Consider the following 25,417-nt stretch of genomic DNA (forward strand, 5'->3'; position numbering starts at 1 on the left):
TACAACAGCATAGTGCTTCATTCCGAACAACTGTACAGCAATTTGAAAAGACTTTCTTCGGCAGCGTATGGGAGCTATGGTGACATGACACATGGTCGCATGTACAGGAGCATCAGGCGCCAGTTGAAGATGAAGTGGTGTGACATCACAGTTTTCCTGAACACTGATGGGTCACCGGTTTTTAAGTCCAATAGGTCCAGCGCGTGGCCCATTCAGCTCCTCATCGATGAGATCCCCTTCAACTTCAGATTTCAGGATGTCCTGATTGGAGCCTTATGGTTCGCCAAACGGCACCCACCAGCCCTGCTGTTTTTAAAGCATTTGTTGATGCTTTCAATAAAGTTGGAGCAATCACCTGGAAGTGCGCCGGGGAAACAGTAACATCAGGGGTGTACACAACGTGCTGGACTCACCTGCAAGGGCGGCCTTGCTCAACATGAAACAATTTAATGGCTATTTTGGATGCCCCTGGTGCCTTGAAGAAGGGACCGTTATAGATGGTAAGTATATGGCACATAATTTTTCTTCATTGTGGTGCACTGCTACCAACCTGGAAGCAGCAGTTCGTAAAACTGTTGTTCAATGAGTATCTCTGGAATGAATATATTGATTATACTGTCAGCCGAAGAAATAGGATCATCTAAGCTCTGTGTAGCTATAACCCCAGCGTACCTTTTATCCTAGTTCATATTATGAGGTTAATGGAAATTAAAACTTCCATCACTGAAAGCACATGCAGCTAGCTGTAGTGCTTTCTTCTGTCCATTCGCACAGTAGTTTTATTTCAGGTGTTAACTGTCTGTGGGTAAGGACGTCAAGTAAGGACGTAATCCAAGTCAAACCTCATTATAACAAAGTTGGATTTTGAGCAGAAATTCATTTCTTATATCTGATATCCTTCTTAAAAGCGCACACAGAAACTCCAGCAAAAAAATTGCGCCAGTAAACCAAAGCAAGAGGTGCTCTAAGATGGAAAGTGCAAAATTGCAAGAATGCAACAACTTTTTAATTTAAATCAGGACCGCGAATGAGAACATGTGAAACCTAACCTTTGATTTCATGCATGCTAGAGAGCAGAAATGAGCGTGCAGCTAGGGATTCTAGTCATAGACATAAACATACTTATTTAAATAGTGATGTGATCTCTATTTGGCGTCACTTCCGAATATCTGACAGGATAAACTTCTCGACAAAATCAATAGAGTGCAGCACAGCGTGTGAATGCACGGGCGATTCAAACACAATTTTTGCTGTGGGCAATTTAGATGATCTAATTTCGCGTTTCTTGGGAGTTTTTTTCGGCTGGTTTACATATATTGAGCCATGTGAATACAAAAATCCTACTTCATTTTAAACGATTTAGGGTCAAAATTTTGAATTTTTCCTTCGTTATGCAGATAGAACTCCCATCGAAATAAAGCGTAGATCAATGAAAGAGATGTTACTTCATTTTATCCTATAATTTGCTATACTGTGTTTTTTAATGAGGTTTGAGTGTGTATATAATACTGATATTTGTTTATATGTTTTTTTTTTCATTTTCATGTACAGTCATCCACACACCTGTCTGGAGCGCTGGAATGGTGCACCAAAAAATATATGTAGCCTTTTCGAATGACCTAGGGCTCGAAACCAGGCCACATCATGCATGCGCATTCTCATGGATTGTGTTTAAATTATGTTGCCTTTTAAAGCTGTATCAGGTGTGCCAGCGAGTGGTCGTTGTCATATATGCGCTGAACGTGATTTGCGCTGTCTGGCCACTCTGGACAAGTGTTTGCACAACTGCACAGCTTTGACTTGCAAAGAAGAATGTAGATGTCTTCTTTGTTTTGGTTTTTTAGATTATCGTGTCCTTTGAGCATGTGTACTGGTCATCTGGCTACCTAGGGTGCCTCGATGCGCGCGCCCTCTTGGAGGGTGGTGCCATTCTTTGAAGGGGCGAACGCCGCCTCCGGAGCGGCAGCGGCCATTTCGCTCCCCACGCGTCGCCGCGGCTGCTTGGGAGAGGCACGTGCGCGGCGTTTTCTGGGACAAAATGCCCGGGTGTTGCGTGCCCCAGTGCACGAACCACTCACGAAATGAGTGGAAGATGTACCGGTTCCCTAAAGAACCGAAAAGACGGCTTCTCTGGCTCGTAAAAATCAAGCGCGACAAGTGGCAACCCACGGACCGCTCGTGTGTATGCAGCGTAAGTTATGCTTCTTCTGTATTCGTAGTTATTCTTTCATTTGCATGCTTTATACCGTAGCGTTTGTCAGTCTTGTATCCTAGATATCTGGCGCATATGCTTGCGTGTTTAACTCGTTTATTTCTGGGCAACACGACATGCTTAGTTCTTATAATCTCTTGTTGTACATGTAGTACTGCGAGCGCGTAAAGATGTGCGCTCTTTGCTACCGGATCCTTGTGCAATTTCTTTTTTGTGCGCAGTGGAACGTAAGGGGAGCTCTAAGTTACCTTTTATGCTATGACATACAGAGCGCTTTGAGGAATTTTCTCGGCGTTGTATTCTTGTGCCGCTGTCCAACTCAGACGGTGTGCGTGCGTGCGTGCGTGCGCGCGCCCGTTTGTGTGTGTGCGTGTGTGTGAGAGAGATAAAGAAATGAGGCGTATGACCAAGCAAGACGCATGTGTGGCCATGACAATCATGTCAGGACTCGTTATGACTAGTTTACTAACGGCTAATTGGTAGTTACTGCATGTATAAAGGCACGCTTAACTTGGTGATCGATATGTGTTTTGTGATCACGCTTGTCTAGACATTCGCTTTTCTTTCCCCATTCGATGACCGGTGAATTATCTGAACATCTGACTGGAGATGAGTGACGAGGATTTCATGACTACGGAGCCCTTTAACAACGGAAATTTCTTAATGGTGATGACAGGATCAGACGAAAGAGAAAGCTGTTTCATTGAAGCTCCACAAAATTTGTGGACAGCATGATCGAAAGCGGGAAGTCGTGAAAAATCCAGGATTGACTTACAGCATTGCCTTCTTGCGCGCACATATATGAGTGCAACGTTGTATTTTTAAAGGAATTTCTTAGCTCACTGCCCATGTTCCACCTAGCAGCAAAGGCAAGAACCTTTAGTATCTTAACATGGGAAGCACACATCTCTTCAGTGTCCAATAATTTCCTCGCACTCTCCCCGTTTTTTTTTGTTTTTTTTTTTCAGAAAGAAGTCGACGGTCTTTTGCCTCTTTCTTAGTATATCTTAACAAGCACCTGAATTTCACTTATAACTGTTTGGGCATATCCCTGTTTGTGTTACTTATTTTTAGCTGTTTAGAATGTTAGTGTGAAGCCCTCTCAATTTAAACATTAATAAGTTTGTCTGATCATTGCATGTTTCTGTGTTACAGGCACATTTTGAAGAAAGCGCCTTTGAGCAGAATAGGGCTGATGGGTGGAAAAAATTGAAGCCCAATGCTGTGCCAACGCTTTTTTCCTTCAGAGGTATAATAAGCCACATATTTCTACATTAACGAAAGTTTGCAACGCTTCTTTCCTAATCCTATTGCTTCTTTCATTCTTAGCCTGATTGTTCTAACTTAGTACTGTAATGACCGGCCATTTGTAGACTCACGTGGAGCGATTATTTTTTTTTTTTCATCATACTGCAGACCCAGTGAAGGGTCCTAGCAAGAGGGGTAACAATTTCAGAACAAAACACAAAAGCATAAAGTGCAAAAACACGAACATAAAATTCACACAAATGTTTCTTCAGAGAATTAGGCGGCTCACATTACAGTAAGACTCTTCATACCTCCGGTCAATAGAATAGCTCGTTTTCATTTTTTACAGGGAGGTAAATCAGCCGCGCCTTCCGCCCAGAAGCATGATGCTGACAATTTTGCATTTTATTTAATTTTATGTCTAAACGTAGCAAGACTTGGAGCATGCTCGTTCGTAATGATAAAATAATGCACCATCTGATTTGCAGCATGTGTGGCCTCTCTTTTTTCAGCGATGCCTAAGCACAGGAAGCCGCCAAAGGAAAGGTTACAAGGGGTGCCTGCGGCAGCAGAGCAAAGGGGCACTCTGCAGCATCAACAGAGTGCTTCTGATACCACATCAACAGAAATTCAGGACCAATACGTCAACGACATGGCTGATATGCCACACACGGCAAATCAAGAACTGCAGCCATTGCCCAGTGACGACAGGGAGACGGCTCAAAGTCAGATGAACAACTCACCTCGCCCAAGTTCCATTCCAGAAACTTCAATACCCGCCACAGATGATTCCCTGCAAGTTGCCTGCGCACTTCGTGCAACCCGTGCAGAGAAGTGCAGTAACAGCTCATGTGCTACACTTAATAAACAGCTAGAGGACATGAAGAAAAAATACGCGAAACTTAGCGAAGTTCACAGCAAAACAAGTGCTACAAATAAGTCAATTAAAAGGAAGCTTCAAAAAATGGAAAAGGCCAGCGAAATGTTACGAAAAAAACTGAAGTTCCTAAATCAAGACCAAATGCGAGCCCTGTCTCGGAACAGCAACAAAGGTTCCACCTGGTCGTCCAAAACAATTAAACAAGCCCTTCAGATCAAATTTGCGAGTGGAACTTCAGGCTACGAAACCCTAAGAAGACTTGGGTACCCACTGCCTTCTAATAGGACTCTTGTCCGTCGTCTTCAGGGACTCAAGTTCCTACCAGGAATCTTAACTGAAGTGATTGACGTTCTCAGAGTAAAAGCAGAGGGCATGGAAGATATTGAAAAAGATTGTGTGCTTTATCTCGATGAAATGGAAATTGCACAAGGGTATGACCTCGATCGTGCTGAAGACATTGTGTTTGGAGGGAAAACATTTCCAGCAGTTCCAGATGAACCTGCATGTCATTGCTTAGTGTTTATGGTCGGAGGATTGAACACAAGGTGGAAGCAGGTAATCGCATACCATTTTACAGGAAGCTCTGTCGACGGGGGTCTGCTTAAGAGTTTTGTTCTGGAAATCGTGCAGCTTTGCGCTGACATTTCTCTTAGAGTGCTTGTGGTAACCTCTGATATGGGAGCGTCCAACAGAGCTATGTGGCGCGAGTTAGGTTTTTCTAGCCATAGGAATTCTAACACTGTGTGCTCAATCCCTCATCCGATGCTTCAGGGAAAGGAACTCTTTTTCACTGCGGACGCGGCTCACGTGATAAAAAATATCCGAGGTCAGCTTTTAAACTCTATTGACTTTACGCTGAGCGATGCAACTGTCTGCCAACATAGCTTACCCTCAAACAAAGTCAAGCTGGAGCACGTGCGCGCTGTCGTAGAATACGACTCTAGCAAAGAGCTGAAAATTGCACCCAAACTTTCTGAAGCTCATGTCAGCAAAGGCCACTTCACAAAAATGAAGGTCGGCATAGCAGTTCAGTTCTTCAAGGAATCCCCAGCCGCCATTCGTTGCCTAATAAGAGAGAAAGTGCTCGAACCAGAAGCTGAAACCACAGCATGGTTCCTGGAGCTCATCGCAAAATGGTACAAACTGATGTCCTCACGACATCCGTCAGTTGCACTTAGTTGGCAAGATATGGCAAAGTACCATGAAGCCTTGCACATGTTGCGCCTGGCAGTGGACACAATTCAAGGCATGCAGATGGGCAGCACATCCCAGTGGAAGCCCTCACAGGCAGGTCTCATGATTGCAACAACAGTTGTCCTTCGTTTGCAAGATATTGTGCTTAAAATGGATGGCTACAAATTCTTTCTCACCGGGAGACTGCTACAGGACTGCCTGGAGAATCTTTTTTCTGTTGTGCGTCACAGGAAACCCGTTCCAAACGCGTATGACATGAAATGTGCTTTGAAACTTGTATGCGTCAGTCAGTTTTTGCACACACCAGCAACCTCAAGCTATGAAACGGATGATTCTGAGTACCTGCTTGATATGATTTCACAAGGAAAAAAAGAGTACGTTGGAGATGTTGAAGAGGAAATTGACGATGGGGAAATTCTGTTCATTGAAGCACTGACTTCAATTGAGTGCAGTATTTTGCATCATATTGGCGGATTTGTTGTGAAAGGAATTTTGAAGAAAACGAACTGCGAGCAGTGCAAGGCTGCAATGCTTGGCTCGACGAACCATGAGCATGCATATTTAACTGCACTGAAAGAGTACGTCCAAGATGGTGAGAACTTGTGTTATCCGAGTGGTGCGGTTATGAGCCTTCTTCAATCCTGCGAAGAGCACTTTAAAGGAATCACGTCCTGGACAGACAATCTGTTCACCCTTAAGTCCCCTCTAAAGGCTGTCACAGAATATTTAAACAAGAACACACGATTCACTATGGAGGCCTGTCAGCAACACAAGGATTCTCTGGCAAACATACTGATATCAAGTTATGCAAGAGTACGGCTACGCATTCACCTGCGTCAGCTCGAAGCTGCGAGAGTCAATGGGCATGGAAGCAAGACATGCGCTGCAGTTAATTTGCAGTGAGTTGTAGCGCTTGTTTTTGACATTTTAAGGTTTCCGACCAAATAAACAAGCTATCACATCGGAAATCGCTAATTATCGGATGCAGTTTCTTTTTTCATTGTTCAGAAACCGTGTGGCTGCTTTATTTTAGCGGCATCGATATCTGATTTATAGTAGTGAGCAGTTTACATTATATTGCTGCATAAGATATGCTAAACAGGGCTTATAGTCCGTGACTGCGTGAGTCAAAATTTAATGCTATAGAAACCATATGTGTGAAGCACCAAGTAATCTGGCATGTATTAAAAAGTTTGTTTATCTCCATCTGCATATCGAAAGTAACGCGAAAGAAAGGAAAACGAAATTCAGAATAGCTATGGGAATGCTTTTCTGAGCATAAAATAGCCGTAAAGTACTATATTGTGTAGTGTAAAATGAAAGAACATGCCTATATGTATACTCAAGCTTAACACAAAAATGTTCCAGAAGTCGTTTATTTTGTAGTATTAGCGAGTAATGCTCCGCAAAAATTATAAATCACGTTTGAAACTACGAAGAAACATTAAAAGTGGCCCGGATGTGTTCGCTGGGCGGTATATGGCGCTCGGCTGCACGGGCGCGACACAGCCGCGGCGGCCGAGTTTCGATAGAGCTGAAAAACACAGTGCCTTGTACTAGGTCGATATCGGTGCATGTTAATAAAAACCTGAGGTGGACGAAATTTCCGATGTCCTCCACCACGGCTTCATAACAGCCGATGTCGCGAAATTACAAAAACCGTGAATGTGACACTGGCTGGCTCGCCGCCCTTGGCTGCGTACGGAGCGGGCATCCTAATGGCGGACGTCGTAGCAGACGACGCGGTTGTCTCCACCCTGCACGGCGGCGGCGGGAGGAGCGCGCGCATCGAGGCACCCTATGGCTACCCATTGTCATGTGACCAAAACCTATAATACCTGAAAATGAAGGCCTTAGCTTTCAACAAGGCCTTGATGCACTTTGTGGCAAAATTTGGATCTGTGGTGCTGCATAGTTTTTGCCAGCCGATTCACCGGAAGAGCAGCAACAGTTTGTGGCAGAAACCTAGTCTCAATTCTGTTTCCTCAGGTGTCCTTCGCTCTGTTCCCGGCCGAACCGCAGTGCCAGGAGGCGCACACACCGGCATGCTTGAGGATATGCGTGACGCCCACCTGCGCAAGGAGCCAGTACATGGAACGAGGGGGCCGTCGCCTCTCATTCAGTTGCAATCTTGTGTGGTGCATGCCGCCCAATGTCATGCACTGTGTCCTCGAAGCCATCACAAAACAGCTGCTGGACCTGTGGCTCTCTGCAACTGGAGAAGCCTACTATACTGGACGGCGCATCAGGGAGCTTGACAGCCGTATTCAAGAAATGAAGCCTCCAAGTGCATTTTGTCGACTCCCTCGGCTTGTCTCTGAACGAATGCACTGGAAGGCCACTGAGTGGCTTTGTTGATATTATTGCCCTGCCCTGCTGGAGAGACACACGGCCATCGACATATCTCAACCACTTCAGTGTGCTGTGCCCGGGTGTGTTCCTCCTCCTTCAAGCTTCTGTTAGCGATGCTGATCTGCAGGAAGCGGATGATCTCTTGTCATCTTTGGTGAGCAGGGTGTATACATTATATGGGGCCTCTGCCGCAACATTTAATGTGCACCAACTGGTCCATCTTTCCGAAAGCGCTGAGATGCAGGGCCCACTTTGGGGCACATCTACGTTCCCCTTCGGAAGTTTTAATGGCCAGCTTGTTAGACATGTAAAGGCACCACAGGGAGTCCCACTCCGGATTGCAGAACGCTGTGTCATGAAGAACTGGTTAAGGACAGCGAGCAAGTATGTCAGCCTCACCACTTTTCTAGAGAGTAAGCATAATAAGCTAATGAACAAGCACCATTTTGTGAAGTCGAACGTTTCTGTTCTTGGAGCTCCACTGTGGACTGCGCAGCTAGACAGCACAGTAGAAGAACTTTTCATTCCGAAGTGTGGAGAAGTACAAAGCATGACCCATTATTCACGCTTTCAGCTCAATAATTTAGCAATTACCACCACCTCATACACCCGGGCAATGAAGACTTGTTCTTCCTGTGTGAGAATGAGTGATGGTATCTACTGCCTTGTGACTGACATATGCTCGGTATTGCTAGCTACAAGGAAGATAGTGTTAGTTTGTCAAGAGCTAATGACAGTTGACAGCAATTTCAGAGCAGTGACTTACATGCACAAGTGCTACTGCCTTCCACAGGGGAGAAATCTGTGCCTTTACTCAAGTGATGATGTTTCAGCCCAGTGTGTTTTTATTGATGGTGTTGATGTTAGCTATGTATCTGATGTGTCAAATAACTACAGAATAGACTAATTGCATCACAGTGTTTACTTCAGAAGTGAACTCAGAAGCTGAAAGTTCTAGTTGGTTTTTAGGGGGCTTAATGCGGGGCTTAATGCCCCAAAGCGACTCAGACTGTGGAGATGTGTAGTGAAGCTTCTGGAAATTAGGCTACCTGAGGTTCTTCAACGTGCACTGACATCACACAGTACCGTGTTCTGCAACTTTATCGGCAAAGGTTTGAAAAATTCTCCCGCCACAACCGTTCACTCCTTTGTGGTGAAACCACGCACAAAGCTTCCTTATTGTTGTCCGTTTTAAGGCATGGTAAGTATAAAAGTGGTACTTACCAGGTTTGGTCACGCGAGATGCGAAACCAGAAGCACCCGTGTTGAGATCGAGCCGCCGTCATTGAATTTCTGCCGAAAGGTACTGGTGGCGCCATCTGTCATCGCTGAAGGAAAGTGCCGCGGCAAGCGCTGCAACGAGCACGGCGGCTTGCTTTGAATGCGTCGTTCGGGCCATGTCGTCTGCTTAAGCGCGTGAAATATTTTTCGGCCAACGCATTTTGAAAACTATCGTAAACAAATGAAATGACTTGGCAGTGATTTACCAATACAAGATATGTTGTCCACTGTCTCGTCGTATTTCTGCCGTCTGCTTTCGCGGCTCTATTTAGAGAAACAGAAGAGTTCGGTTTGCATTCTGGTTTCTGGTGCTGGATTTTAGTATTCTTCCCTGCTTTCTCAGTCGTGCTTGCTTCGTTCTGCTGTGGAGTGTAGAGCTGCATTATGCCGACATACACTGCCAAGGAGAAGGCGCAGGCAGTAGTGTGGCTGATAAATATCGGACTCCACGAGCTACGTCCTCCAGCAGTTCAAACTGAAGTTTCGCCATCGACCACCGTCTAGTTACGCAGTTTCTAAATGGCGGTGCAGGTTCGAAGAAACCGGGTCGGTCTTGAGGCAAGTGAGAAGTGACAAACACAAGAGGCACAATGGAATTGGCGATGCACTTGAGGGGGCGTTTGGAAGTGATCCCCCTCCACTCGTGCCGGGCTGATGTTTGGAGTCCATTCGTCGACCGTGAGCCGGGCTCTAAGAAAGAGGGGATGGCAGCCTTATAGGGTGATGGTGCACCAAAATCTAAGCCCGGCAGAGAAGATCATGACAGTAGCATTCTGCCAGTCTGAGCAACAGCGGATCAATGCGGACTGTGCACACCTCGAGTTCTTGCTTTTCAGTGACGAAGCGGTTTTTCATGTTGACGGGTGCGTGAACAGGCAAAACACTCGTTTTGGGGCAAAAGAGAACCCTCGTTTCATCCACACGAGGGCGGTGAACTCCCCACACATCGTTGTGTGGTGTGGAATTTGGCGTGAGGGAGTGATCGGCCCGTTTTTTTTTCCAGAACTGAGTCCTATCAAAGCATTTTGGAAGATGAATTCCTGCCGGAGCTGGTTGAATGCCATATGCAGCAAGAGATTTGCAAGTTCCAGCAAGATGGTGCCCCTGCCCACTACGCTGCCAAAGTGCGTAAGTGGCCAGACGAGCAATTTCCAGGTCGGTGGATGCGGCGAGGATCCCCCAATATGCCGCGGCCACCACGCTCACCAGACTTGTCGCCTTGTGATTTCTTCGTGTAGGCCTACATCAAGTCAAGGGTGTACCAGGCTGGAAGCATCGGCAGTGTCGAAGAACTGAAAGAGCGCATCTCAGAAGAGTTCACCACAATCACTGACGAGATGCGTGCTGCAGCCTTTGAGGAATACGCCCAGAGGCTGCAGCGGTGTATAGACGCTGCCGGCGGTCACTTCGAGGACTGAAACAACTGAGCACTTTATAGCATGAACTTCTGCCTGCTAATAGCTCAACAAAGCGTCTTTTTTTCTCGTTTCACACCTTATACCGCCACTGACTTATCATTGTTTTCCTGTTCAAACGCCGGCATATTCCCCTTCCGACTACAGAGCATGCATGCCGAGAAAAGGCAATGTTCTCGTTCTGCTACAGTGGTCGAGAAGACTAACACATGCTGTTTACTTTCATTGCGTAAATCGTCATAGATAATCCTGGAAACGGTCTATGGTTTACATTGCCGGCATTGTAAAGCACTATAAAAGCAATACCTGAGACGACATGGCCCGAACGACGCATTCAAAGCAAGCCGCTGCGCTCGTTGCAGCGCTCGCCTCGGCGCTTCCGTCGCGGCACTTTCCTTCAGCGATGCCAGATGGCGCCACCAGTACCTTTCAGCAGAAATTCGATGACGGCGGCTCGATCTAAACACGGGTGCTTCTGGTTTCGCATCTCACGTGACCAAACCTGGTAAGTACCACTTTTATACTTACTATGCCTTAAAACGGACAACAATAAGGAAGCTTTGTGCGCGGTTTCACCACAAACGAGCCAACGGTTGTGGCGGGAGAATTTTTCAAACCTTTGCCGATAAAGTTGCAGAACACGGTAGATGGTGAAGTTGTCCATGCAGTGCATTTCGTGAACACCGTTTTTATTATTTTATTCAGTGAGTCTGACTTAACCTTTCACCCTTCCGGAGCACCTTGTCATTCGATGCCATTCCCTGAATGGCACTGCATCCAAGACCTTTAATGTGCATGCTCTGCTTCACCTGGCGAACTGTGTGTGGTCACTTGGACCTTTGTGGGCCCATTCGGCCTTCACTTTCGAAGGTGGAAATGGATCCATTGTGCGTCAAGTCTCTGCTGCAAATGGGATGGCTCAGCAAGTTGTGGAGAGGGTGGTTATGCACCAGCAGCTACAACAATTGATTGAGAGCACTCATCTGCCTCTAACGGAAAAGAAGTTTTGTAAAGAACTCATTAGCTACTCGCTGGTGGACAATGCAAAGTGCATCGATGATCTCTGTCTTTTAGGTGCAGGCAAAGAGATTGTTCGGGAGAGCACTGAGCAGCATGCAGCGTACCTCCACTGCGGAGTAAAGGCATCAGTGGCTCGAGAGTACGAGCACTTTGTGCTCTCAAAACAGATTACACACAGCACTGCTTACAAAAGGCCATCAAAATCCGACCCCACTTTTGTGAAGACAAACAGTGGCGATTATAAACGTCTGGAAAAGATTGTTTCTGCGGGAAAGTGCAGCCTGCATTCTAATCTGTAATTATTGCCGACGTGATTAATGCACCTCCACACATAGAGGAATGCTTCCTTTCTTGTGACACAGCGTGGGATATTCTGCTTCCAGGAGAAGTGGATGACAGTTGCTTGTTTGTACAGCTTCCGGATATTGACAGAACATCCATCTGTGATCTCCCAAATAAGATTCAGAGACTAAAGCAGGCCTAACAAGTTTTAAGCACTGCTGGCAACCAAAGGTCTCTTTGATTTGGCTGCACTTGCTGCACCAGTTCAAGGGGTGCAGCACCGTCGTCCTCGTTTTTCTGGTGCCGCACGCGCCCTCTGCACTTATCTCCTCGTTTTGTCAAGGTGCAAGCCTAGTTCTGCACAAGTTCTTCGCCACCTCGCACTCGGTCCGAAGGTAGTGCTGGAAGTAGTGCAGCATGGCGCGCGTTCCACCGAGCGCTGAGCAGACGACGCTCCATGTCCTTGTTGACGCGAACAGAAAGAAGTTCGCCTGCTGTATGGACCCGACGGTTCAGCTATGTCTGATGAAAATGGATACGGTTACGAAGCAATAGGTAAGTAATGATGCATGGCGACGTTAAGCACGTGGCCGGCAGTCAGGGTGTGTTTAATAGTGGTCGCGGCAACAGTAGTGGTAGGTGCTGTGTAAACATTTTGCCTCTGCAGACGGACAGCGTGTGTCGGTGCGGTTTGAGGCCTCCGAGGAAGCCGCACCTTCTCCGGCATTATCACCACAACCGGCTCCCGCCAACGTTGGTGATGCAGGCCGGTCAATCCCTGATCCACAAGAGACATCCGCTTCACTAGACGAAGCACCAGAGCTCTGGGGCGCCCGGAAGACGCGATTTTTCATTGCGAAATACTCGGAAATGAAAAGCTTGGTGGGCAAAACGAGAGCACTCCGGTACGTTGTCTTTGTCTCTAAAAGTGTTGTGTGTATCATATGACATATTTTACGTTACGTAAACATTAGTAACGCTGGTAAATATTGTCTCTGGGGTTTATGGCTCCAGTAATGCTTCAAGGAATCCCTTGCAGTTGGTACTTAAACTGAATATTGCATCAAATTTAAGTCTATATAGGTTGCTTCAAATACATGGCACCTAAAGTGAGAATGCGTGCTCTGGTAAATAATACCTGCAGTAGAAAAAATCTTTGCAACAGCTATATGCAAGGCATGACAGGTGCTGTTCCTTATAAAAGTAATTACATTACACACAATAATGTTACTGTTTGTTCTGTATTGCTTGTTTATCACAAGGAAGCTGCTCTGGCAAAAGCTTGCAGAGCTCATAAACACTGAATTCCAGTGCATAATGAGTGCAGTCCAAATGGAAAACAAGTGGAAATCGCTCCATCGGGCTTACACAAAAACGAAAAAAGACAATGGCTCTTCCGGGCACCATCGGGCAACCTGCGAGTATGAAGAGTAAGTTGCTGTTTTTTTATGGAGCTGTTCCATGGTACTGATCAATTGTGTGTCATGCAGAGAGCTGGCTGCAGTCCTTGGGAAGGAGCACAGCGTCAACCCGAGGTTGCTGCTCGAACCCGGAAGAGTCATTCTGCCCAGCGGAAGTACAGAGTAAGTGAAAACTACACATTTTGTACAAAACGTCAACTGATGTGGTACCTGTGCGTGTATGCTTTATAGGACTACAGCTGGAGAAGCACATCTGGATAATGAAAATCTGCCAGTGCCAGTAGAGGGTGGCACCGCCCCAAAAAGAAGGTGACGCACCAAATCAAACCTCGCACCCCTCTTGGATGCCCTGCAACGGCTGGAGGAAAAAAAAGCCCAACAAGAGGACAGAACGAAAAAAGAATTAGAAGCAAGGGAGAAGTGGGAGAAAGCGAAGGAGGCGAGACACAATGATCGCATGCAACAATCTGACCGCCTGACATATTTGCTTGAAAAGCAGCAAAACCAATAAAACTATTTTGTGAGCACAGCACGCTGAATTTATTTTATAGTGCAACCACTGCTTCCGTGTGAAGCACTACAGTTTGCGTTCACAGGGCCAAGATATGCAACTAACACTGCTCCTTGGTGATGAATTCCCGCAGATTTTGGCTGTAACCTGGGGCACTGCTGTCGAAATCCCCTCCCCAGTCATCGTTACCCACATCTTCTTCTTCTTGTGGCAAAGATGTCAAGTCGTGCAGGAAGTCCCGTTCATCATTACACAGGTAGTGCAGCACACACGCACCCATAACTATGTAGCAGCACTGTAGAAACACATTTTGCATCACAAAGGTACAGCCGTCTGAAGCGCTGTTTGAGCAGCCCAAAAGTGTTTTCAATCGCCACTCTTTGCTGACTGTGTCACTTGTTAGAATTCTTTTTACAAGCAGGAAAAGTGCTTTCATTATCCCTGAACGGGGTCATGAGCCATGGCATCAAGGGTACGCACTGTCCCCGAGTATGTAATATTCCCCGTAATCTAGAGCTGCACGTGTGAAGAATGGGTTCTCTCTCAAGACGCGGGCGTCGTGCACTGATCCAGGAAATCCAATGAACACATTTATGAAGTTGTTCCTGTCATCGCATATCCCTTGTAGAATGACTGACGGCCACTTTTTTCGGTTGAAATAGGAGTGTGCCGATTCATTTGGGGTCAGTATCTGTATGCGCGACCCGTCTATGCATCCGATGGCATTCCATGGTCCCTTGCCACCGCTCTTTGCGAGAAAACCAGCCTTGATATGAATCATTTCTGTGTTACTGGGCCAGCATATGACTTCATCGCTAATCGCGTGCAGGAAGTAGATTACTCAAGTCACGCAAGCATGCACCGACGATTCGGCGACATCAAACTTGTCTCCAATGGCGTACATAAACATCTGTGAGCCGATGTACGCTAGTGCAATTAGGCATGTCTTTTCAGCAGGTATCTGACGACGCCCTTGAACCCCTCTCGGATGGAAGGCTGAAGACTTGAATTTGCTACTCAGCCAGTCAAATGTCTCCCTAGATAGTCGGAACAATCTCTTAAATTCATACTCGTGGTACCTCCTTACCACGTTCTCATATCCAGGAATACGACTGGCATCTTCATGCACCACCAATGCGCCGGTGATCAAAATGCACACGGCGTCCACTTCTTCCTCGGAGTCGCTGAAATCGAAGTCATCGTCACTTTCAGAGTCCAATAGATCCATTGCAGATTCGTAGAGTGCCATCATCACGGTCGTGTAGCGGTAGACAATACCCGAGATAAAGGGCGCGCCGTGCTAGGCGGCTGCTAGGTTGGCTAGGCTAGGCTAGGCCTGCACTTGCGCCTTCATTTTGCCAGCGGTCGGTGCGCGCTAGTGTCCGGGCTGTATCTGCACTTGTTGAACTGGCGCTGCACGCTCACGTGACCGCTTGGCACCGCTGCAGAGCTAGTGCGGCCAGTGCAAGCCAAATCGAAGAGACCTCAATTGTAACCATGAGCTTTGAAGATTGCTAACATACTTCTTCGTTAGGCCTTGTGTATTGATTGTCATGTGTTTACAGAAAGTGTTCACAAATCTGGACTGGGGAGAGTTGAGGATAATAGTTAACCCTTTGCGGTCCTCTTTTTCGAGTTCCCGTCGCGAGCACCGAAGAGATCCATGCTTTTTTCCTTCCTTCATCAGATTTTTACCCGAACTCAGTTGCGCAGGCTTTGCCCTGCCATAGGGCTTTTTTCTCTTCTCTCCCCCAGTTTCCCCCCCCCCCCCCCCCCCTTTAACCGTCTTTACGAGACGATGGAGGCGAAAACATCCAACGCCCCAAACCTCCGCCCCCGGCTCGCCATCGACGTGGTGGTAGCGTCGGCTGCCCCCGCATGGTCCAGCACCTCATCGATGAGGCCCACAATATCATCTCGTAGCAGGAAGAGGCCTGCTTGCTGCCACCTGCCGCCCACCCAGCACCAACAACCAGCTGAAGCTCGTCAAAGAGCCTCAAATGCCACTACAAACGAGCGACCCACGCTTGCCATGCACCCCGCAGTTGCCACCACGATACCAGTGGAGGCTGGCCCCAAAAGCAGTATCCTCTTCTTGCGAAGAGAAGAAAACGCCACCAGCGTTCAGGCTGCTTGCCCAAACGACAGCACAGCCCTCTTCGGGAGCCCCGAATCAATCGCGGCACCCGCCACATCTGTAGGCACCCAGTCGTTCCCGAGGGCGACGCACTCCCTACCAGCGCCTGGTGTGAGCAACCCCACAACACAGTCCCCATAAATGGGACCTCTCACTGCCGCGGATCAACTGCCGCCCGTGCCCCTTCATAACTCACAGGCCGCGGTCTCTGCAGCCACCGTCCTTAATGCCGATGCCGCCGCTCGCAGCACTCAAGTCGCTACAACGCAAGCCATCGCAGATGCCTTGACGTTCGCCGAGTATGTGGCCCTCGCGCGTGGGCCGCCGCCGCCCAGCCAGCCACCCAAGCTCCCAACTCCCTCAGCGCCCGAGATGGTGCCACTGCTGCACCAAGGAGCAACCAACCGCAAGCCGCACAGCTCCCCAAAGCGTCCCACTCGCGCCTCCCCCTTTTCCCCGTTTTTCCATTCCCGCAAAGTGTACGCCACTAGGTGCTTTGGACTTTTTTATAAGAGTAACTTGTTCCACTCGAGAATTATGGCGGCATCATCGCTGCCGTTCGAATGCGAGTTGGACAGCGAGAATTGCGTCGAGAAAGTGAGTTGTTTTCGAGTGGCTCTGAACACCGACGGAGACGTGTACGAGTGACTCACCAGCTACAGTGTTGTGACAAGAACATCGTGAATTGTTGACTGGGAAGTCGCAAAGCATAAAAGGTATGGAAATTTTTTAATTTTATTAACCAGTGCACTTGATTTATTATTTCAAGAACTGAGCTGTCGACAGTGCCTGATATACTTGTCTGTCCCCTGTGCGATCGAGGCCACCTGTGGAAGCACGTAAATGAGGAGATAAACATACCACTTTGTAATTTTTAGCGCACTTTGCGCTGGAGCCGACATATCTTGCTTGACGTAGCCGAGTTATTCGTGCGCATCAGGGTGCTCTGTGCAATTTCTGAGGCCTGTCATGGAAGAATTATGTAATTGTGGACTGTGACAGGTTCCAATTTTCTGCTTTTTGCTAGGCTGGCTTCACTGCATGGCAGTAGTGTTGTGCAGAAAATTACGCAATAATTACATTATTGTTGCCAGTCTCTAATATAAAAGACTAAAGCAGAAAGGATGTCACTGTGAGAAGGAAAACCAGTTGCATTTGTTTTAGAATTACGTTGTGGTGGACCGTGACAGAGTCAAATTTTCAGCTCTTTGTTACGCTGGCTTCACTGCAGGGCAGTAGTGTCATGCAGAGAATAGACCGTCTCTGATGTAAACAGTGCGACGTCAAAAAGGTGTGCCCCGATGGGCAAAATCGTCGACTTTCGGTTCTGAACCGGTTTTTCTGGTGCCCAGCGCTCCCCCACCACCTTTGTTCCCCGATTCGAAACGCCTCGCAGCCTTTCTTCTCCCGGTGTGAGCCTTCGCAGTACTGCGCATGTTTTGCCCATCGGACCAGAAACACGTCCGCTGATGACGTAGGCCGGGAGAGGTCTATTACGCAATAATTCTATCATTGTTACTAGTGTCTCTCTAATATAAAAGAGACTTAAGCAAAAAGATGAGTGTTACTGTGAGAAGAAAAATCATTTGCATTTGTTTTTTACTAGGATCGCATTCCACAAGAAGTGGAAATGCCGGCACTCGAACCGAAACAAGGTTACTGGCCAAACAGCCACCAACTGTCCAGCCTTTGTGGACATCAAAATAAAGAATGTCACTAGGGACACCAAGAAGCGGGACCCACTCCTGAAGAGGGCTACGCCGTTGCGTGCCATCGTGAAGGTCGGGGATGACCACAACCATGCACTTGACTGTGCTGGTGCATTGCGTCTTCTGCGCACCACAGCTGACACTCGAGCTGTGTTCCCCAGCTACTTCCACGATGGCCTCACACCAGCAGAGGCCATAACAATGCACCAGCAGAAGCTGGAAACCGAAGATGATGCAGCCGATAAGTTTGCCAGTGGTGCCGCAAATCCAAGTCCTGGCACTGTTCACTACTGGTTCAGGATGTGGTGGGATCAACATTACGGCAAAGCAGTGGACCCTGTCAGCAAGCTTTCAGAGAAAAAGTTGCAATATGTCTGAGCAGTGTAGTTTCTTTTGTTTCTTTGAAATTCTTGTCACTTTTTGAAAGTACTGAAGTGCAAAGGTGTTTTAGGTGTTTCACTATTCACGTTCTCACACATTTTTGCGTGCAATTACTTTTGTTTCTGTGGTCTAGGTACTTCATAAATACTTACCTTTCGCTTCACAAAAATTATGTGTTTTAGCACGTCATGCTATCAGCAGGGATAACCTCTCGGCTAGCAGTTTTCCTTTCCCTTAGAGGGACCACCTGAGGCTTTAGAGTATATTCGTTCAAGCCACAATGGCCATCTTTTCGGTGAAAGTAGAGCATGATGGGAAGCCACACGCATGTCTAAATCAGCTTACAGCAACCTTCTCTGGCTTGCATTACTAAAGCTGTGTGCTTCTGACGCGTGCCGGCGTTCTGTGCGAGCCGAGAGAGACGCATGCTGGCGTTCCGTGTGGGACGAGTGCGACGCGTGATGACGCGCCAAGTGACGTCAGCAGTAGCTGCACAAAAAGAGAGCACCTGCTTGAGCGCCGCCGGGAGAACGCATCTCAGCTGTTGCCCAATAAGTACTACGCAGTGTTCTTATCGCTTCTTCCTTGCCGGGACCCACGAACACCACAGCTTTACAACAAAAATCGCATCCACGATGAACACCTCTTGCAATGTCAAACAGTGACCATGCTCTACTTTTCATTATCTGTAATATAAGAGATTCAATATCCATACATCACGACAATACTGCCCAGTGATAGATTTGCCGCCCCCTTAGCCCCAAGCAAAGCATTACAGACAGGAGTAAGTAAGTGCAACCCACTTGCAACCAAAAAAGTAATTACACTGTCACTGATTTCTCACTACAGTTAACAGCATTAAAAGAATAAATAGAACAACATTCACTTATGCTTTCTTAGGCTTCAGTGATCATTTGCTTTTTTCTTATGTATATATTATTGTACCAATCATTTCCCTTCGCTTGCATGCTGAAAACCATAAAGAAGGTCTCTGGTCTGGCACTCTTGATGCCATAGACAGCACAAAAGGGTTAATAAACATGCCAGCTGCATGCTAGCACAGATACACTTGATAGCATTACTGCCATAGCTCGGTTGGTTGAGCACCATGTGCAACACGTGGAGGTCTTGCATTCGGATTCCATTGGTGGTACGTAGCTGCCTTTTCTCCTACCTTGTGTTGAATTATCTGACATCTAAAAAGTGATTCTGCTGCTCCTAATTTGATGAATATGAAAATGATTTTTGTTTTTAAATTACCATTTTGCTTGTACTGCTGGCTACTTTCAAATGTATATCTTAACAAGCCCCTCATTTTCCTTCGCGTCTCTGCTTAATGCCGCTATAAGTGGGAGCCCTATACTGCCTTTTGCAGGGGCCGATGTGAGAACCACAAGGTCAGAGGATGGTACTTGCTGGGCAGTCCTCGTGGTGGCCCAGGTCATGAAGAGGACACAAGGACTGAGCGCTGCTAAGGAGATAACATTTATAGACTCCACAGCCTCATGTGATGAGTCACAAAGCAGCCTCACGGTGGTTCTTGCAGCAACTGCAGTTGGGGCAATGCCCCTGGCTGTACTGCTACACAGTTCTCAGAGCAGTGAGAGCTACAAAACTGCATTTGGTCTTCTGAAGCAGAGCTACCCAACCTGCCTTGGTGGTACTAATGTAAGTAGCGAATATCACTCAAAACATTCAAGAGTCACCAAATTATACATACAGCAGTGGATATGAACAAGAGTGGCCCATCACATGTATTTTGTTCATGCCTTCTTCTGTTGTATTCACACAGGGGCATCTTTAGTAAGGGAAGAGGAGGAGGGAGACGACGACGGTACAACTGGTACAGTGGTAAACGACGTCTCGGGTGAGTAGAGAGATCCTTTTACATACCTTGATTCAAGATCTAGAGAAACATGAGCCTGTATATTGTTTCCAGGCACGCTGGAGTTACATTGCGGTGGATGTGAGGAAACTCGGGACGATGCAAGGCCGCGCAACAAAAAAGCAAAGGTCCAGCGTCCGTCTTGGAAGCCAAAGTATCACTGGGCCACTCCAACTCAGGACACTGAGGAGAGAGAGTTCAACCTCAAGTCGTTATTCTTTGGAAAGTCTCCGAATGAGGTGCTCAGCACAATACTCGGTGATGAAATTCTGACTCATATTGTTGTGCAAACCGGAAAATATGCGAAGCAGAATAATGAGCACGGTTTTGTCATCAATATAGAGGATGCTGAGAAATTCACTGGAATTCTCTTGCTTAGCGGATATCACAAGCTGCCCAGCCAGCGAATGTACTGGTCCCTTGACGAGGATGCTGGGGTTTCGTGCGTTGCAAGCTGCATGAGCCGACAGCGATTTCTGGATATAAAGCGCTTTTTGCACCTAGCCGACAATGATTTGATTCAGAGGAAAAGGGACAGAATGTTCAAGGTGAGACCGCTAATGGCGCTCCTGAAAAAAAGTTAAGACAGCACGGAATTTTTCATGAAATGCTGTCCATAGATGAATCAATAGTAAAATATTTTGGGCATCACTCATGCAAGCAGTTCATCAGAGGGAAGCCGATACGCTTCGGCTACAAAAACTGGATGTTATGCAGCGCCGATGGGCACTGCTATGCATTCGACACATACTGCGGCAAGTCCATTACACCTGATACAAGGCCACTGCGCTCGCGTGTCGTTCTTTCTCTTCTTGAAGTTGTACCGACGCCCAGCGACCATGCTGTATTCTTTGACAATTTTTTCACCAGTCACAGCCTTCTCGAGTCTCTTTACACTCTAGGATTTCGAGCAACCGGGACTATTCGAGAGAATCGTCTGAATGGATGCCCTCTGCTTTCTAAAAAGGAGATGGAGCGAAAGCAACGTGGAGAATATTGCGTTTGTTTTGACCCCGAAAACAAGGTTCTTTTAGTGAAGTGGAGAGACAATAGCATAGTGACGATGGCAACGAACTATGACACCATTGAACCCCTGAGCTCGGAGAATCGATGGTCATCTTCCGAGAAAAAAGAGAGTAAAGGTTCCGCAACCAAACCTCTTCAGCAGCTACAACAGTGGCATGGGAGGTGTGGATCTTCACGATCAAACTGTGAACAACTACAGAGTTGGTATCCGAGGAAAAAAATGATGGTGGCCCCTATTTACGCAGATGATCAACATGGCCGTAGTCAACGCATGGAGAATTTACCAACTTGTAGGAGATTCACAGCTCGACTTACTCGCATTCACCCGCATCATAGCAAGGCACTACCTTCGCCTTGGTGTGCCTAACAGCATCACCAAGAGGTCTCCAGCGTCTGTCGTGCCTGCCATTATTCTCTATCCACACGGACATTTCCATAAGAAGCTGGAAAAACTGCGCTGCACTGTCTGTCACAAAAGGTCAAAATGGTCTTGCGAAAAGTGCAATGTTACACTCTGCATAAAGCATGGTTGCTTCAATAAGTTTCATGCACCGTGCTAACTTTCACATTGCCATTGGAGTGCCCAGTGTACTTTCTAAAGTACAGTGTCATAACTTGTGAACCAATAAAGGTAAAGCTATAAAACTTCGCAGGTGTTGTTATTTACTTCAGGTAATAAGGCGTGCAAAAGATAGTTGAAATCGTATGAGTAGTTTCTCCGTGGGCCTTAATGGGTTAAGCTGACCTTGTTTGTTACGGAGCACAATCTGCCGTTCATCATCATGGACCACTTGCCCAAGCTTGTGCAACGAATTTGCCCAGATTCCAAGATCACCAAACAAATTACTTGCGGTAGAACCAAAACGACAGCAATAACCAAGGCGGTTACAGGTGAAGAGAGCAAGTGTCAGCTTTGGGAGCTTCTCCGCCGGAAAACGTTCTCGGTGATGATCGACGAGTCGACAGATACAAGCTCTTCTAAACACCTCTGTGTTGTGGCCAGGGTCTTTGGAAGCGATAAAGTCACCGATGCCTTCTTTGACCTCATTCCTGTCGAGGATGCCTCAGCAGACGGCCTATACAAAGCCCTCAGAGGTGCGTCTGAGAAAGCTGGGGAGCCCTGTAAAGACAACCTGGTTGGCTTTGCTGCAGATGGTGCGAGCGTCATGATGGGGGTCAACTGCTCAATGATGACATTGCTTAAAAAGGATGTCCCTAGCTTGTTTATCCTCAAGTGCTTGTGCCACTCTTTCCACCTGTGCGCATCCTATGCCTGTGCTAAGCTTCCTCGGGTAGTGGAGGATCTACTGAGAGATGTGTACAGCTATTTCAACTGCAGCCCAAAGAGGATGGACATGTTCGGGAAGTTTCAGAATCTGCTTGAACTGAAGCCACACAAGCTACTCCATCCGAGCCAAACGAGGTGGCTGTCTTTGCTTGAGCAGTATGATGCTCTTGTTGCATATTTTGTCACTGCTCTTGCTGAAGACAGACTCCTGGCTTCAGAAACCATCCTCACAAGACTTTGTGATCCACTCAACGAATTGTTTCTGCAGTTTCTTACCTTTGTCTAGCCCGTGTTTAACGTACTTAACAAGCGAATGCAGAGCGAGGAACAGCAGTTTCACATGCTTCTGAAAAGTGCCACAACTGCACTACAAACGATAATGGAAAGCTACCTCAAAAAATCTTGCACAAGGGGGATCGATCTGATTAAAGTTGAATACAAAAATCCAAGGAACTTTTTTCCTCTACAAGATATATATGTTGGAGGCCAGGCGACCGCTTTTCTCTCGTCCAAAGACTGCACGGCTACATCAGAGCAGAGGAAGTTCTTTCGACAGCGCTGCCTCAACTTCTACATCAAAAGCGTGGAGCAGATTCTAAAGCGTGTGCCCTTCCGAGATCCTTCTTTGGCGAACTTGGAGCTTCTAGACCCCATTGTTGTCAGGACTGGATCGGCTCCATCAATTGCCCCCCCCCCCCCCCCCCCCCCCCCTAGCAGAAGCTTTCCCGCATGTGGTTGCTGAGGGGTCCTTGCAGACCTTGGATACTGAATGGCGGATCCACAGGAGCGCAGACATAATAAGCATAACAGAAGAAGCAACGTTGCATGAGTTCTGGGGCTCGGTATTCCGAATGACACACAGTGACGGAACTTCGGCATTCCCAGCACTCAAGGAGTTCGTGTCAACCATGCTCTTCCACATTCACGTTCAGCGGTTGAGAGGGTATTTTCTGCTATTAACATGCTAAAAACCAAGCAAAGAAACAAGCTCGCAACGGACATTGTATGTGCCGTGCTGCATACAAAGCGGCTCATTGCCTCTTCATAGTGCTTCCACTTCAGTGTAGAGAAGCCACTGCTCAACAGGATGGAAACACGGCGCGAAAACCTCCAAGATGAAGTCGACGGATAGTTTCCACGTTGATTTTATGAACTTAATCATTAACTGTATGCCGCCGCGGTGGCTCAGCGGTTATGGTGCTCGGCTGCTGACCCAAAAGACGCGGGTTCGATCCCGGCCGCGGCGGCTAGAATTTCTTTGGAGGAGAAATTCTAGAGGCCCGTGTACTGTGCGATGTCAGTGCACGTTAAAGAACCCTTGGTGGTCGAAATTTCCGGAGCCCTCCACTACGGCGTCTCTCATAGCCTTAGTCGCTTTGGGACGTTAAACCCCATAAACCATAAACCAAACCATTAACTGTATTGTGCGGTACTCGGTGTCAGTGAACCGATTAATAAATCTCTACAAGTCACTGCATGTGGTCATTATCTTTTCAATGTTCACTTCGTATTTTATTGTCAGTGTATGAGATAACAACAGTTATTCTGTAAGACAAATAAAAAACTTTTCTTTCACTGGAGATACGAAAGTAGTGAACTGTTGACTGAGGTACCGTGGTTCCTGTCAGCTGTGCTATGCTGCGCGGTGCTGGCGGTAGGGAGTTCCATGGCGGGGCACATGATGTCGCAACAATCGCTACTTTCTCTACCCCGTTGCTTTTGTTATTATGATAGCGACACTTGTCTTCTACCACCGTATCGTACCGTACTAAAGAAATAACTCATACCGCGAAGAGAAAACACGCCCAAACAAGTGACTGCAACATACATAAAAATACACTGATTTCTGGCATCAAAATCTGCTACTACTTTTGTGAATGCTGCGGCAACACTGGCCTGGCTCTCGTCCAAGCAACTTCGCGGGGGCTCGCTCGCACGGCATTCCATGAGCCCGTCTCCCCTCACGATCGCCCTCTGTGACTTCGGCATGCGGTGTCTTCTTATCCGTGCGCGATCGTGCGTGTGCGCCCCATTGCGGCATTAGCTGTTCGGCTTCCGAGGTGGGACCGGGCTGCCCGCGTACACTGAGGACGGCAGTAACCACGGCCGACCCCCACCCAGGATTTGTCTGGACCTCGGGAAGAGCCGGCCGTTTCGCTACCGTCTACCCCAGGGACATTTCTCGCCGACGTGCGCAGGTGCCGCCTTGCTCTGGGGTGGTATTCTGCCGGTGTCGCCTTTTGCGACATGTCGCATATGGGCGGGGCCTAAAAAAGTGCTTACAGACTCTCGAAGAAACGGAAAAAGCCGCCGGCACTTTCGTCTGCGGTGCATTCATTCACTCCGAGAAGCGACAATTTACCACTGCTGATCCACTAGTAGCAGTAGTTTCGTATCTTTTATAGCAAGAATATTTGCCATCACATGCCGTCTTGTGTTCAAAAAAACATTTGAAAATTTAATATAAACTCGCTTTACTTCATTTAAGTCTATAAAACACCGCGAAAAAGCTCCAAATCTATTTTTCTTTCGTTCCGGACGGTTGTGCTAGGTTTCGGCTGCGTTTCGGACAGTTGCAGACGGTAGCAGTGTAGCTGGAGGTCCCATTAGGCTTGCGCGCTCCAGAATCGAGAGCGTATCTCAAAAACTAGGCTGAATTGCAGCTTAAACTTTATCGTCGAAGCAAGGTAAGTCATAGCGAAAAGTTACAACACCAGTAGTTGCCGGTAAACATGCCGACCGGAATCGCAAGGACTGCTGAATTGGCTGAAGCGGGCGGCTCTCGCTTGAAAAGACGTCGCCATGTTTTCACGCCAAGGGCGCAAAAGCCGCAACTGCCGATTGCGTTCGTACGCTAACGGTAGCCCGTCGCCCGCGCGAATCGCTTCAGCGCATTCCGTTGTTCGACTAAGCGTAGTAAATTGGGGCGACGTCACGATGACGTAGCAAGAAGGCGGGTCCGTGTCGTCACGCCGCCGTCACCGCGGCTCGAGCCAATCAGCGAAGAGCGAATGCGACATGTCGCAAAAGGCGACACCGGGAGAATACCACCCCTGGCCTTGTTAAACATCGCCTGCGACTGCCTTCCTGCCGGACTTTCCTGCCCAGTGCCCCCTGTGAGCACGACCCGCTTCCACTCCCCTATCCTTACATTCCCCTTCCCAGCAAAGCCCGG

At 47.5% G+C, this 25,417-nt stretch overlaps 2 protein-coding genes across 6 annotated transcripts in view; one reads left to right on the forward strand and one right to left on the reverse strand.

Annotated features, from left to right (window-relative positions):
- The window catches only part of LOC149334468 (endothelin-converting enzyme 1-like), a 369,834-nt gene that overhangs the window by 304,862 nt on the left and 39,555 nt on the right, over positions 1-25,417 (reverse strand). The window lies entirely within an intron of this gene.
- On the forward strand, positions 1,897-6,806 carry LOC149334476 (uncharacterized). Of its 2 annotated transcripts, none has more exons than XM_089555140.1 (3): positions 1,897-2,191; positions 3,368-3,461; positions 3,973-6,806. In XM_089555140.1, the coding sequence occupies exons 1-3, from the start codon at positions 2,039-2,041 to the stop codon at positions 6,435-6,437; spliced, it is 2,712 nt and encodes a 903-aa protein (XP_089411266.1). In that variant the 5' UTR covers positions 1,897-2,038; the 3' UTR covers positions 6,438-6,806. The 2 variants fall into 2 exon arrangements, with proteins under 2 accessions (XP_089411266.1, XP_089411267.1); XM_089555141.1 differs by lacking the exon at positions 1,897-2,191 and having other exon boundaries at positions 3,432-3,461; positions 3,973-4,078; positions 5,497-6,806.

The sequence above is a fragment of the Amblyomma mixtum genome, chromosome 8 (assembly GCF_055824585.1).
Source record: "Amblyomma mixtum isolate Tamu chromosome 8, ASM5582458v1, whole genome shotgun sequence".
In the NCBI taxonomy this organism is placed as follows: Eukaryota; Metazoa; Arthropoda; class Arachnida; order Ixodida; family Ixodidae; genus Amblyomma; species Amblyomma mixtum.

Excerpts from the sequence above, each read along its gene's own strand:
- LOC149334476 (XM_089555140.1), top strand. The coding sequence starts at position 2,039 with ATGCCCGGGTGTTGCGTGCCCCAGTGCACGAACCACTCACGAAATGAG. Across the intron at positions 2,192-3,367 it reads ACCGCTCGTGTGTATGCAGC|GCACATTTTGAAGAAAGCGC; the intron begins GTAAGTTATGCT and ends TCTGTGTTACAG. Across the intron at positions 3,462-3,972 it reads AACGCTTTTTTCCTTCAGAG|CGATGCCTAAGCACAGGAAG; the intron begins GTATAATAAGCC and ends CTCTTTTTTCAG.